This window comes from Meles meles, chromosome 4 (genome assembly GCF_922984935.1).
Source record: "Meles meles chromosome 4, mMelMel3.1 paternal haplotype, whole genome shotgun sequence".
NCBI classification, from domain to species: Eukaryota; Metazoa; Chordata; class Mammalia; order Carnivora; family Mustelidae; genus Meles; species Meles meles.
The window spans coordinates 117,878,446-117,890,651 of NC_060069.1; the positions used below are offsets into that span (position 1 = coordinate 117,878,446).

Genomic DNA, 12,206 nt, shown 5'->3' on the forward strand with positions numbered 1-12,206 from the left:
CAATTCAGTAACGTGGCAGGATACAAAGTCAATGTACAGAAATCAGTGGCTTTCTTATACACCAACAATGAAAATACAGAAAGGGAAATTAGAGAATCGATTCCATTTACTATAGCACCAAGAACCATAAGATACCTGGGCATAAACCTAACCAAAGAAGTAAAGGACCTGTACTCGAGGAACTACAGAACACTCATGAAAGAAATTGAAGAAGACACAAAAAGATGGAAGACTGTTCCATGCTCTTGGATTGGAAGAATAAACATTGTTAAAATGTCTATACTGCCTAGAGCAATCTATACTTTTAATGCCATTCCGATCAAAATTCCACCGATATTTTTCAAAGAGCTGGAGCAAATAATCCTAAAATTTGTATGGAGCCAGAAGAGACCCTGAATTGCTAAGGAAATGTTGAAAAACAAAAACAAAACTGGCGGCATCACGTTACCCGATTTCAAGCTTTACTACAAAGCTGTGATCACCAAGACAGCGTGGTACTGGCATAAAAACAGACACATAGACCAGTGGAACAGAGTGGAGAGCCCAGATATGGACCCTCAACTCTATGGTCAAATAATCTTCGACAAAACAGGAAAAAATATCCAATGGAAAAAAGACAGTCTCTTCAAGAAATGGTGCTGGGAAAACTGGACAGCGATATGTAGAAGAATGAAACTCGACCATTCTCTTACACCGTACACAAAGATAAACTCGAAATGGATAAAAGACCTCAACGTGAGACAGGAATCTATCAGAATCCTAGAGGAGAACATAGGCAGTAACCTCTTCGATATCAGCCACAGCAACTTCTTTCAAGATATGTCTCCAAAGGCCAAGGAAACAAAAGCAAAAATGAACTTTTGGGACTTCATCAAGATCAAAAGCTTCTGCACAGCAAAGGAAACAGTCAACAAAACAAAGAGGCAACCCACGGAATGGGAGAAGATATTTGCAAATGACAGTACAGACAAAAGGTTGATATCCAGGATCTATAAAGAACTTCTCAAACTCAACACACACAAAACAGATAATCATATCAAAAAATGGGCAGAAGATATGAACAGACACTTCTCCAATGAAGACATACAAATGGCTATCAGACACATGAAAAAATGTTCATTATCACTAGCCATCAGGGAGATTCAAATTAAAACCACATTGAGATACCACCTGACACCAGTTAGAATGGCCAAAATTAGCAAGACAGGAAACAACGTGTGTTGGAGAGGATGTGGAGAAAGGGGAACCCTCTTACACTGTTGGTGGGAATGCAAGTTAGTGCAGCCACTTTGGAGAACAGTGTGGAGATTCCTGAAGAAATTAAAAATAGAGCTTCCCTATGACCCTGCAATTGCACTGCTGGGTATTTACCCCAAAGATACAGATGTAGTGAAAAGAAGGGCCATTTGTACCCCAATGTTTATTGCAGCAATGGCTACGGTCACCAAACTGTGGAAAGAACCAAGATGCCCTTCAACGGATGAATGGATAAGGAAGATGTGGTCCATATACACAATGGAGTATTATGCCTCCATCAGAAAGGACGAATACCCAACTTTTGTAGCAACATGGACGGGACTGGAAGAAATTATGCTGAGCGAAATAAGTCAAGCAGAGAGAGTCAAGTATCATATGGTCTCACTTATTTGTGGAGCATAACAAATAACATGGAGGACATGGGGAGATGGAGAGGAGAGGGAGTTGAGGGAAACTGGAAGGGGAGATGAACCATGAGAGACTATGGACTCTGAAAAACAACCAGAGGGTTATGAAGGGGCGGCAGGGGGGTGGGGGGGGTGGGAGGTTGAGGAACCAGGTGGTGGGTAATAGGGAGGGCACGTACTGCATGAGCACTGTGTGTGATGCCAAAACAATGAACACTGTTATGCTGTAAATAAACAAATAAAAATAAATATTAAAAAAAAAGAATTTACATATCAGCTTTCCCATCCTTTACTTGCAAACTCAAACAATCCCTCCTCCCCATTCTAAATTTTTTTTTAATTGCTCATTTTAAACAAGGAAAATCTAAAATATTGGTTTCAAAAGAAATAAAGCTATGGTAAATTAGCTGCACTAAGTACCCTTTGAAGGAAAATGACTGATAGTTACTGCTCTCTGACAAAAAAAAAAATAGATAATGCAGTTTCCTTTACTGGCCCCATAATCATCAATTTAAAATGCATGACAAGACCTGCCTGGCATATATACTCACGTGTTTGTTCTAAATCCTTATTTTGTCCATTAAGCCCCATGTTACTGTCCATTGAAAAAAATCAAGTTCTTAGGAGACCAGTAAGAAAAGACATTGAAATTTTTTTGAACTAATAAGGAAAGCTACTAAATATGAATGTTAATGTAGGATTCGGTTTTACCAGTAGTGTCTTGAAAAGAGTGAGACTTTTAGCTTTTTGAAAAACACAAAGTACCTTCATGCTTCCTGACATAATTCTATCCCGTTCTGTTTTGTTTTTCAAGATTTTATTTATTTATTTTGAGAGAGAGAGAGAGCATGAGCAGGGGTGGGGTGCAGAGGGAGAAGGAGAATATCTCAAGCAGACTCTACACTGAGTGCAAAGCCCAATGTGGGGTTCGATCTCATGATCCTGAGGTCATGACTTAAGCCAAAAGCAAGAGTCAGACGCTTAACTGACTGAGCCACCCAGGTACCCCTTTACCCTCAGGTGTGTAGTGTCATCTCTCAGAGATGCTTCATGTAAAGAGATTGGTTTATAACCTTTTTTAAAAAAGGTTTTATTTATCTTAGAGAAAGAGAGAATGAGAGTGAGTGGGGAGAGGGGCAGAGGCAGAAGGAGAGAATCTTAAGCAGACCATGCTGAGGGCGGAGCATGAGATGGGGCTCAATCCCACAACCCTGAGATCACGGCCCCTGTGGACATCAAGAGTGAGATGCTCAACCAACAGCTGAGGCACCCATGTGCCCTGAGATTGGTTTATAAGACTAAAAACAAAAAGAGATTCCCTTTACAGATCTAGAATGAGAGGCAGCAGCTTTGCCTGTGAAAAGTATGGGTTCTACATTCAAACAGAAATGTTCGATCCTGCTCCTGACAAAACTCAGGGCAGTTACTTACCCACTCCCAGCTCACATTTTTTTCTGCAACGTGTGGCTAATATTTACCTAGGCGGTGGGTAAACATTCAATAAAGGCAAGGAAGCTTTATTTAATAATCTTGGCTTCAGCTACATGTACACCTGTAATGGGAATAAAAATTTCACACCTCCACACTTATGTAGCAAGGACTGCAAACAGCATCCCCCGATATGCGGACTGTTGATATTACAGTTGTTGGGGAAGCCTGGGACTCAGTGAGACCATGGCCTGCATTCAATGGTATGAGCTAGAATGGCACTCAGGTGCCTTCTCCCAGAGTTCAAATCAGGGTGAAGGTGAGATTCCCAGGCCCTCCTGTGGTGACTACCAAATTGCCACGTCCTGTTTGGTCTGGATCATACAAACACAAAAACTTAATTTGAAATTGAATAGCTCTGTGGATTCATCGTTGTCTTTGATATGGGCTCCCTCAGACGAGAACCTTGAAGAATTATTGTACAAAGGGTAGAAATGTGTTGGTGAAAGCTGTCCACATGCTGTGTCTGTGCATTTAGGAGTAAATCACCGCATTCTTCCTGCTGTTTGGGACTCTGTCTGTTGACATTAAAATGTCCTCACAACTTATAAAAATCATTAAGGAGTCCATTTTTGCCTCCCTGGTGGGAAGTTAGGAAATAAAGCCATGCCAGCTAGTGTACATTTCAAATATTTACAATACTGTACTTTCTCTCCAGGCAGCATTCTCGCAGCAACCCTCTGAGAAATTAGTGCAGACACAGACTAGCCCTCCCCCAGGCCAGCATTTTATTAAGGAAATCTTGGAGTCAGTCTTTCTCCATTGTCCCCCAGAACGCTGATCTCATCACCTCTGTAGCTTATGCCAGACAATAAAGAAAGGAAAGGAAGGGAGAAGGGAAGGGAGAAGGGAAGAGGAAGGGGGAGGGAAAGGGAGAGTAACTGGCATTTCACAAGTTCATAGTAAGTATTTACACTGAACTGATCTCCACCAGCACACTTCCATTCTAAATCTCAATTGAAATATAGTTTCAAACTCAAGACATAACAAAGAAGTAACAAAGACAACATAATAGGAATACTGATGGCTCGTAAGTATTTTATTCGAAAGAAAAATATGAAACATGACAAGATTACTCCCTGATGAATGAAAGATAAAAGACTGACTCAAAGACAATTTCTTTAACAGGAAAAGTGTAAAATGATGGGAGAGGGTAGTAGGAAAGGCTTTAGAATTTGTTTCCCAGGAGATTTTTAAAATTGAACACATTTTTATTTTTCTGGGTTGGTTTAAAGAGGCCCAATGGAGAGAAAGGAATGCATCCTTAGAGATATGTATGAGTCTGTGAAATCTTTCCATGGAGGGAAGGAAACACTATGGACAGTTGGGGTAAGGGCAAGAAAAAGATGGAAAGACAAATCCAAGGAGATCTTCTTGCCTAGGCTCATGGTGTGTATGAGGGTAACATGCAGGGATTCCTACCCCCCCCCCAACCTTGCTCACCAGATATTGTGGGCAAATACATCCACTGGTATAATCCAGCACCAGATCCCAGAACGGAATGGTTATGTCTCTGACCTTGTCGCTACTCTCCAATGGCAGGAATCACAACGGTGCTGATCATGTCCACCATCATCTCTGGCATGAGCCCCTCCATGCCCCAGGTGTCCTACATCAAGGCCGTGGATGTGTACCTGTGGGTCAGCTCCCTGTTTGTGTTCCTGTCAGTCATTGAGTATGCAGCTGTGAACTACCTCACCACCATGGAAGAGCGGAAACATTCCAACAAGACAGGGAAGGTACTGCCTGGCTTTTGGAATGTGAAAAAGACTATCTTTACCTATAATCCTCTCCTGACAGGGTCATAAGCCCTTTTATTAAATCCCCATGCCTTGGCCAGATACAAGTTTATAGGATTTAATATTGAACCTTATTCTGTCTGTGCTGGCTGCTTTCCTCAGCATCCTTACTCACCTTTGCCAGGAGTTTTTTTGTGTGAGGAATTTCTCTCAGTGTACCCTCTCCATTGACTCTATCCTTTGAAAGGAAGTGTTGATGTGCAAAATATACCTTTCAAGTAGGTGATGGCAGTGATGAAAATGATGCGAATAGCTACCATGTAATGGGAGTGTATTATGTATTGGTATCATACTAACAACCTACCATACAGTACGTCATTTAATTCTGAGTGACCCCAAGAGGTTATATCTTTCTATATCACCTTCATTTTACAAAGGTGAAATGGGAGCAGATAGGGAGTAACTTGGCCAAGGTCACACAGCACAAGAGGAATCAGGATTTGTTTCTGGCTCTCTCACTCCAGTGGCTGTGCTCTCAATCCCTAAATGATTTATTTCTCTCCACCAGAGCTGGGATTTCTGTGTCTCTTCTTGTCACTTGGGGGAGTGGTAGAACATAAAGAGAGGTTCTCCTCTCCAGAGTATACTGGGAATCGAAGGTGTCTTTTGGGTTCTAAATGTCATCACATGTTTCTTGAGCCATTGTTTAATAAATATGGATAGATTGACATCTACCTGCTTCATTTCACAAAGGACTGGGGCACCAGTTTGCTGTTATGAGAACTGATATAAGATATTGTACTTCAGAAACCTACTTGATCATATCAATTTGTTTGTAGCCTACACTTGAGACTATATGTGTGTGTGTGTGTGCATACACACACATGTGCACATAATTTTAATGTAATATATTCACATTGGTTTAAGAAATTCTTATATGCACAATTTTAAATGCCCAAAACATTATTTAATATTTGTTACACTTGTAGTGAGAGCATTTCTTACTTTTCAGAGTGTTTTATAGCCTCTTTTCAAATTAAACCTTCATATCAGCTCCATGAGGTAGGCCTAGAGATTAGTATCTCTATTTTTAAAATGAAGCAGCAGAGTTTTAGTGAAGGAAAGTGATTTGCCAAAAGATCCACAGCCAAGAGAGAGGCAATTGCAATTCAGATCTCCTGTAATGCTATTTCATTCTTCTATTATATATCCTTTGAGTTAAAGCTGTAATAGGAGCTGATTTTGCTTTATTGCTGATGCTTCCATTTCTTTTGTTGACAACGTGTGAGTATGTGTTCCTGCCACATACATACCCACGGTGACGCTTGGCAGGTGTGAGGAAACCAGGAACTTTTAGACAAGAATGCAGTAATGGGTGTGTACACAGCACCTGGGATTTGTTCAGATTTTTGTTCAGTAGATCTGGGGTGTGGGATCAGTGAGTCTGCATTTCTAACGAGCCCCAGCTGCTGTTGGTCAATTATCCACACTGCGAATAGTCATGATTTAGATAATCCATGAAGTAAAAAGTGAAAGAGAAAAAATGTGGATGAGGAAAAGAATGTTGTTGTTCTGTTTTGTTTTATGTGGGAAGTGTTTAACCCAAGTAAGAGGCACTATAGTAATCCAGGCCCACCTCTCCCTAGTCTTTTGACTCCAAACTTGTCTACATCTTCGCACCCCCACCGGCCACAGAACATATGTGTTCACACTACTGAATTTCCTTTTTCATTAGATGCGGTTGTACAAACTCTTCTTGTGTACCACTAAGAAGAAAATCTTTTGAGTTAATAAGCATCATATGTTTTTGAAGATTTTTTTTATTGGGGTAAAATCCATATAATGTAGAAGTTACTATCTTAACTGTTTGTAAGTAGTGTTAAGAATATTTACCTGGTTGTGCAAGCAATCTCCAGAACTTCTTCATCTGACAAAACTGAAACACTATGCCATTACACAACTCCCCATTTTCCCCTTTCCCCAGCCTCTGGAAACTACTAGGCAGTACCTTCCCTGTCTTTACAAGGTGAGTCCTGAATTGTCTAGCTTCACCAGTGACCAAAAGAATATGTAAGGTTTAGTACAGTGATGAAGTATTAGTGAGACCTCCTGCTCACATATCTAAGGCACTTCCTCCTCACTGCTTTATCAACAACAAGGGTGACATCATCCTCTCTATCTGGCCCCTACATCTTTCTCTCTCTAAAACTCAGGTATAGAGGAGAGAAGTATCACTGGTTATCCCCCAAAACTATAGACATGTCTTACCCTGCACCTCACCAAGGCATCCTATCCCTTTAACCATTTCTTATCTCAGACAGCCTGTCCCACCATCCTTTTTAAAACTGCTGTTCTTTCAGAGCCTCTGCTCTGGGCACTAATCAAAATAAGAACTTAGCATTTGTGTAGCATTTTATAGTTTGCAAAAGTTTCGTACTCATTTGTTACACCATTTACAACTGCCTTGTGAGATAAATAGGAAAGAAATGCCAATATTCTGAAAATTAAGAATGATGTTTAGGAGACAACCGAAAACACAGAGCTAGAAGTAGTGGCGTTAGGTTTGGCGTCACTTCTTCGGACTCCAAATCTTGTGCTCTTTCCTATTGCCCCACAAATATAGGAATGGCAGGTAGGACTCTTCTTTGAGGTAATTGCACCTTTGAAGGAGGTGGTTTCACTAGTGTGAAAAATTAAAGACCCATTCTAAAACTGTTTCTACTAGAACAACCACCTTACACATTTGTGGAAATTAGCACCTTACTGGTAAATTGTATACTCTAAGATTTAATCAATTATATAATTTTCTAAATTATCATAATGTCCAGTAAGATAAGCCAGCAGTGTTCTGGGTGACTATAGTGAAACCACTGAAGAGACGGTATTAGTTATTCTATCCTCAGATCCAGAGTTCAATGTATTATTAATGTTATTTCTGCTCTCTGAAGTTAGTTTTTGAGTCTTGATCCATTTTCATTTTACTATGAAAAGATTCTATGGCTAAAACAAAAAAAGAAGGACAACATAACTTGAGTATGGGTCTTTGGTTAGTTTACTGACTACAAAAAATATTCTCTGTCTCTTGAATTCAGTAGAATATTGGGTTTGTAACTGCTATGAACCAAATACATGTTCTGGAAGAACTTACTCTATAGCCTCCAGTTTGAATTCCAAATAATTTCATCCAGTGGTGGCCTGTTCATATTTGTTTGTTTCTTAACTTCACTATAGTTCCAGAAGAGATTCAATTTTCTCAGAAAAAAATTAGTAACAGCTGCTTTGTAGACACTGTTCTGTATCAGCAAGAACCAAGATCTCCTTCAAAGTAAAACCTTATATTAAAATGGTAGTTCAGATTCAATCAGGCACTGGAGCCAGAAAGCACTGATAATTCTCTCCTTCTGAAAAATAAAACCAGTTTCAAGTTGTTTAATTGGGCATGATAGTATCATTTGTAGGTACTTCCCAGCAAAAATGGGGAGACTTGGCCAATTTGCATTTTAAAAGAGCAGCTAAAATAATTTCCATCCCCTACTCCAAATTTAAGCATAAATGGATCACCAGATGATATTGTTCTGGTTTGGGGGAAAAAAAACAAAACCCTACACTGGGTGTATTGCTATGTTTTCTCTAAAGAGAAATATATGTTGAAAAGCAAATCCAACTGGCTTATATTGCTCTTCTGATAAATCATATTCAATTTCAATGTAAACTTATGGCAAATAATTCATACTACTCAGAAACAAAGGGGAAACCTGAAACAGTATTCCTTTCTGGGGAAACATTTGAGTGTTCCAGTCTATCAGGCCAGAACTAAATTAGAAGACATTGACATTATAATTGTGAAACATTTATTTGTATAATGTTCAAATACCTCTATAGAGATAATAATAAGCCTTGCTAAATCCTTATTAAAAACAAATCTCTATGATGGTGTTTTCCATTTATTATTAAAATGACTTTTAGCCAGATACCAAAAACAAAACTAGAATTCTATTCTCTAAAATAAGCAAAACGTTCTTAGCATTTCTTGGAACTATTTTAAAAATCTGATTGTTTAGACTTTTACTATAATCCTACATACAGAACCATATTCATGACTTACTAACAAAAGTCTTTTTGTCAGCCTTCTGGAATGTATAATATTGATGGAGTTCAAGCCATGGCCTTCGATGGTTGTTACCATGACAGCAAGACTGAAATGGACCAGACTTCCTTTTCTCTACACTCAGAAGAGGACTCCGTACAAGAAAGATCCACAGGCAGTCCCAGCACAAATTCATTTCAGATAAAGAGAAGGCAGTCCTTAAGAGAGGATGTTGGTAGAATCATTCTGGAGACTAACCATGTCATTGATACATATTCAAGGAATTTTTTCCCCACTGTGTATATTATATTTAATTTGTTGGGGTATATATGTGTGAGGAGAAATTCCCAATATATAATACTTGTTTGGGAACAGATTATGTTAAAAATAACAACAGCAACAAACAAATCTTCACTATCCGTTTGACAGTACTAGACTAAACTTGGAGTCAGCCAGTCAAGTCTCCTGGATTACAAAAGATTTGAAAGTTGACTGATTTACATCTAGGCAAGAGTCTAAGGTCCCAGAAGAATTTGACTCCATACATAAGAGTCACAGGCATGCATATGACAGAAAAACAATTTCCATAAGGAAGGACTTTGTAACTACATCTCCTAGATCTTCCTTTCTTTATAAATATAAACTTTGTATTTACCTAAGGAATAAAGCTATGACAATAATTTGAGAAACATTTATTCCTTAGTGCTAGTCAAGTACCAGATTTCCTAACAGAGTTGAACCCTTCTAAGGAAGAACATGAGCATCAAGGTGGTACTATGGACACTCACACAGCTGAAATGCCCATGAAGAGCCACCCTGTGCGTCTCCAAACGAGTCTTTTATCTCATTTCGTTATTATGTTTCATATATTGTTGACTCCAAGAGCAGAAAATCTAAACTTTGTTCCTATCCTAATATTAAATTAATATATCAATCTTCAATAATAGAATCTTATATTTTGTAGTTGAGTTATAGTTTTATAGCTTTGGGGAGGCATTTAATTAATTAGTTACTATATTCACCAAATATTTATTGACTTCCTACCTGTGCCAGGCACTTTATTAGGTGTTATGTAGTTAAGAAAAAAAATACAAAATGACGTTCCTGCTGTCAGTGAGTACACAGCCTACCAGCAATAGTGAACTGGTAGCTTTCATAAATAATAAATGCAATAGCTATAAAAGTAGAGGTTTATACACGATACTATCTGAGTTCTGAAAAGTGGATACCAAAAGGAGGAAAAGAACATGCATGAAGGGTTGGACTCTCAATTTATAAGCAGCTAAAAATGCTCCCAGACATGGCATTGAGTGAAAATTGAATGAAATTTATGTACCCCGCAGTAATCCCATAGTAACTTTGGTTGAACCAAATAAATCAGGTCTAGTGGGTATTAAATAAGTGTATGTTAAGTAGAAAAACCTCCAATGATCAGCATTCATTTTGTAGACTGGGAGTGTGCATGCTTTTGTGTTAAGTATTTTGTGAAAAAATTCCATTTAGGGATCAGCCCTCAGTAAGAAGTATGAAATAGTCCCCTTCCTATTTTGATTTCTGGCATTGAATTAAGGGAAATAAATTAAATGGTGTGTTACTTTCAGTGTATTGCCATTTATTTTTCCATAAAGTGAACCAAAATCATTTGAGTTATTTCGTGCCGAGTGAAGAGATAAGTAACTTCCTGCTTATTTACCAATAACATTGATTTTGGTTCTTTGCTGTGAATAGACATAAGGTACTAGAAAACTTATTTTCCTCTTTGGTGCAAAAGATTTGAAGGCAAATTCCATCTCTATCATAACTTCTCTAAGTATCTGGGATACTTCATTCTATTGTTTTTTTCTTTTTTCTTGTTTTTTTTTTAAAGATTTTTTTTTTTAATTTATTTATCAGAGAGAGAGAAGAAGGGGGAGCAGCAGGCAGAGGCAGAAGGAGGCTCCTGCTCTACAGGGAGCCTGATGTGAGGCTTGATCCCAGAACCCTGGGATCACAACCTAAGCCAAAGGCAGAGGCTGCCCTCTCATTCTATTTTCTTTTTTTAATTTTTATTTATTTTTTTAAATTTCTTTTCAGTGTTCCGGAATTCATTGTTTATGCACCACATCATAATACCCACCACCAGGCTCATCCAACTTCCCACCCCCCCCTCCAAAACCCTCAGTTTGTTTCTCAGAGTCCACAGTGTCTCATGGTTCATCTCCCCCTCCAATTTCCCCCAACTCATATCTCCTCATTCTATTTTTTTTTCTTAAATTTATTTATTCAACAGATAGAGATCACAAGTAGGCAGAGAGATAGGCAGAGAGAGAGGAGGAAGCAGGCTCCCCGAGGAGCAGAGAGCCCGACGCGGGGCTCGATCCCAGGACCCTGGGATCATGACCCAAGCCAAAGGCAGAGGCTTTAACCCACTGAGCCACCCAGGCGCCCCCCCCCCCCCATTCTATTTTCTTAACACAACTTCAGCAACTGAACCAGGAAGAAATAGAAAACCTGAACAGGCCCATAACCAGTAAGGAGATTGAAAGAGTCATCAAAAATCTCCAAACAAACAAAAGCCCAGGGCCTGACGGCTTCCCAGGGGAATTCTACCAAACATTTAAAGAAGAACTAATTCCCATTCTCCTGAAACTGTTCCAAAAAATAGAAATGGAAGGAAAACTTCCAAACTCATTTTATGAGGCCAGCATCATCTTGATCCCAAAGCCAGACAAAGATCCCACCAAAAAAGAGAACTACAGACCGATATCCTTGATGAACACAGATGCAAAAAATTCTCAGCAATTCTTTCAAACTTTTCAAGGATTATATTTTTCTAAGAAACTGCCCCAAATTGAGCTAATATAATTTATTAAAACCCTTCTCCATATAATTGTAGATAGACCATAAATACATTTTAAAACTATTAGATAAGTAGTTTTATCTAATAGTTTGAAAGTTTGACTTAAAATGAATAGTTAATTTTGTAGGATTATATTTTCAAAATATAGACTGGTTAATATCCTGGGTGGTTCTTTGAGAATGTGTAGTTATTACTTGAGCAGAGCACTACAGTTGGGTTAATACTTCTGATTCTGACATACTCTGTATATAACTGATGTTAAAAAAACAAAAACAAAAACAGACAAATCTATAAATGAACAGAACAATCTACACTGTTCCTTCTAACTCTCTTGGTTCTTCAGCTATGACTGTTTTTCTTCTACTTTGAACTATGCCATTCAGGATGTC

At 38.7% G+C, this 12,206-nt stretch overlaps 1 protein-coding gene across 1 annotated transcript in view; it reads left to right on the plus strand.

Moving 5' to 3' along the window:
- Nucleotides 1-10,861, plus strand: part of GABRR3 (gamma-aminobutyric acid type A receptor subunit rho3) — a gene marked incomplete at its 3' end in the record, with an annotated part of 52,622 nt that extends 41,761 nt beyond the window's left edge. The window contains exons 8-10 of the mRNA XM_046003633.1: nt 4,695-4,891; nt 9,018-9,295; nt 10,846-10,861. Of these exons, the coding sequence (XP_045859589.1) occupies nt 4,695-4,891; nt 9,018-9,295; nt 10,846-10,861 (491 nt within the window). The remainder of the gene's footprint in view (nt 1-4,694; nt 4,892-9,017; nt 9,296-10,845) is intronic.
- Between the last annotated feature and the right edge of the window lie 1,345 nt (nt 10,862-12,206).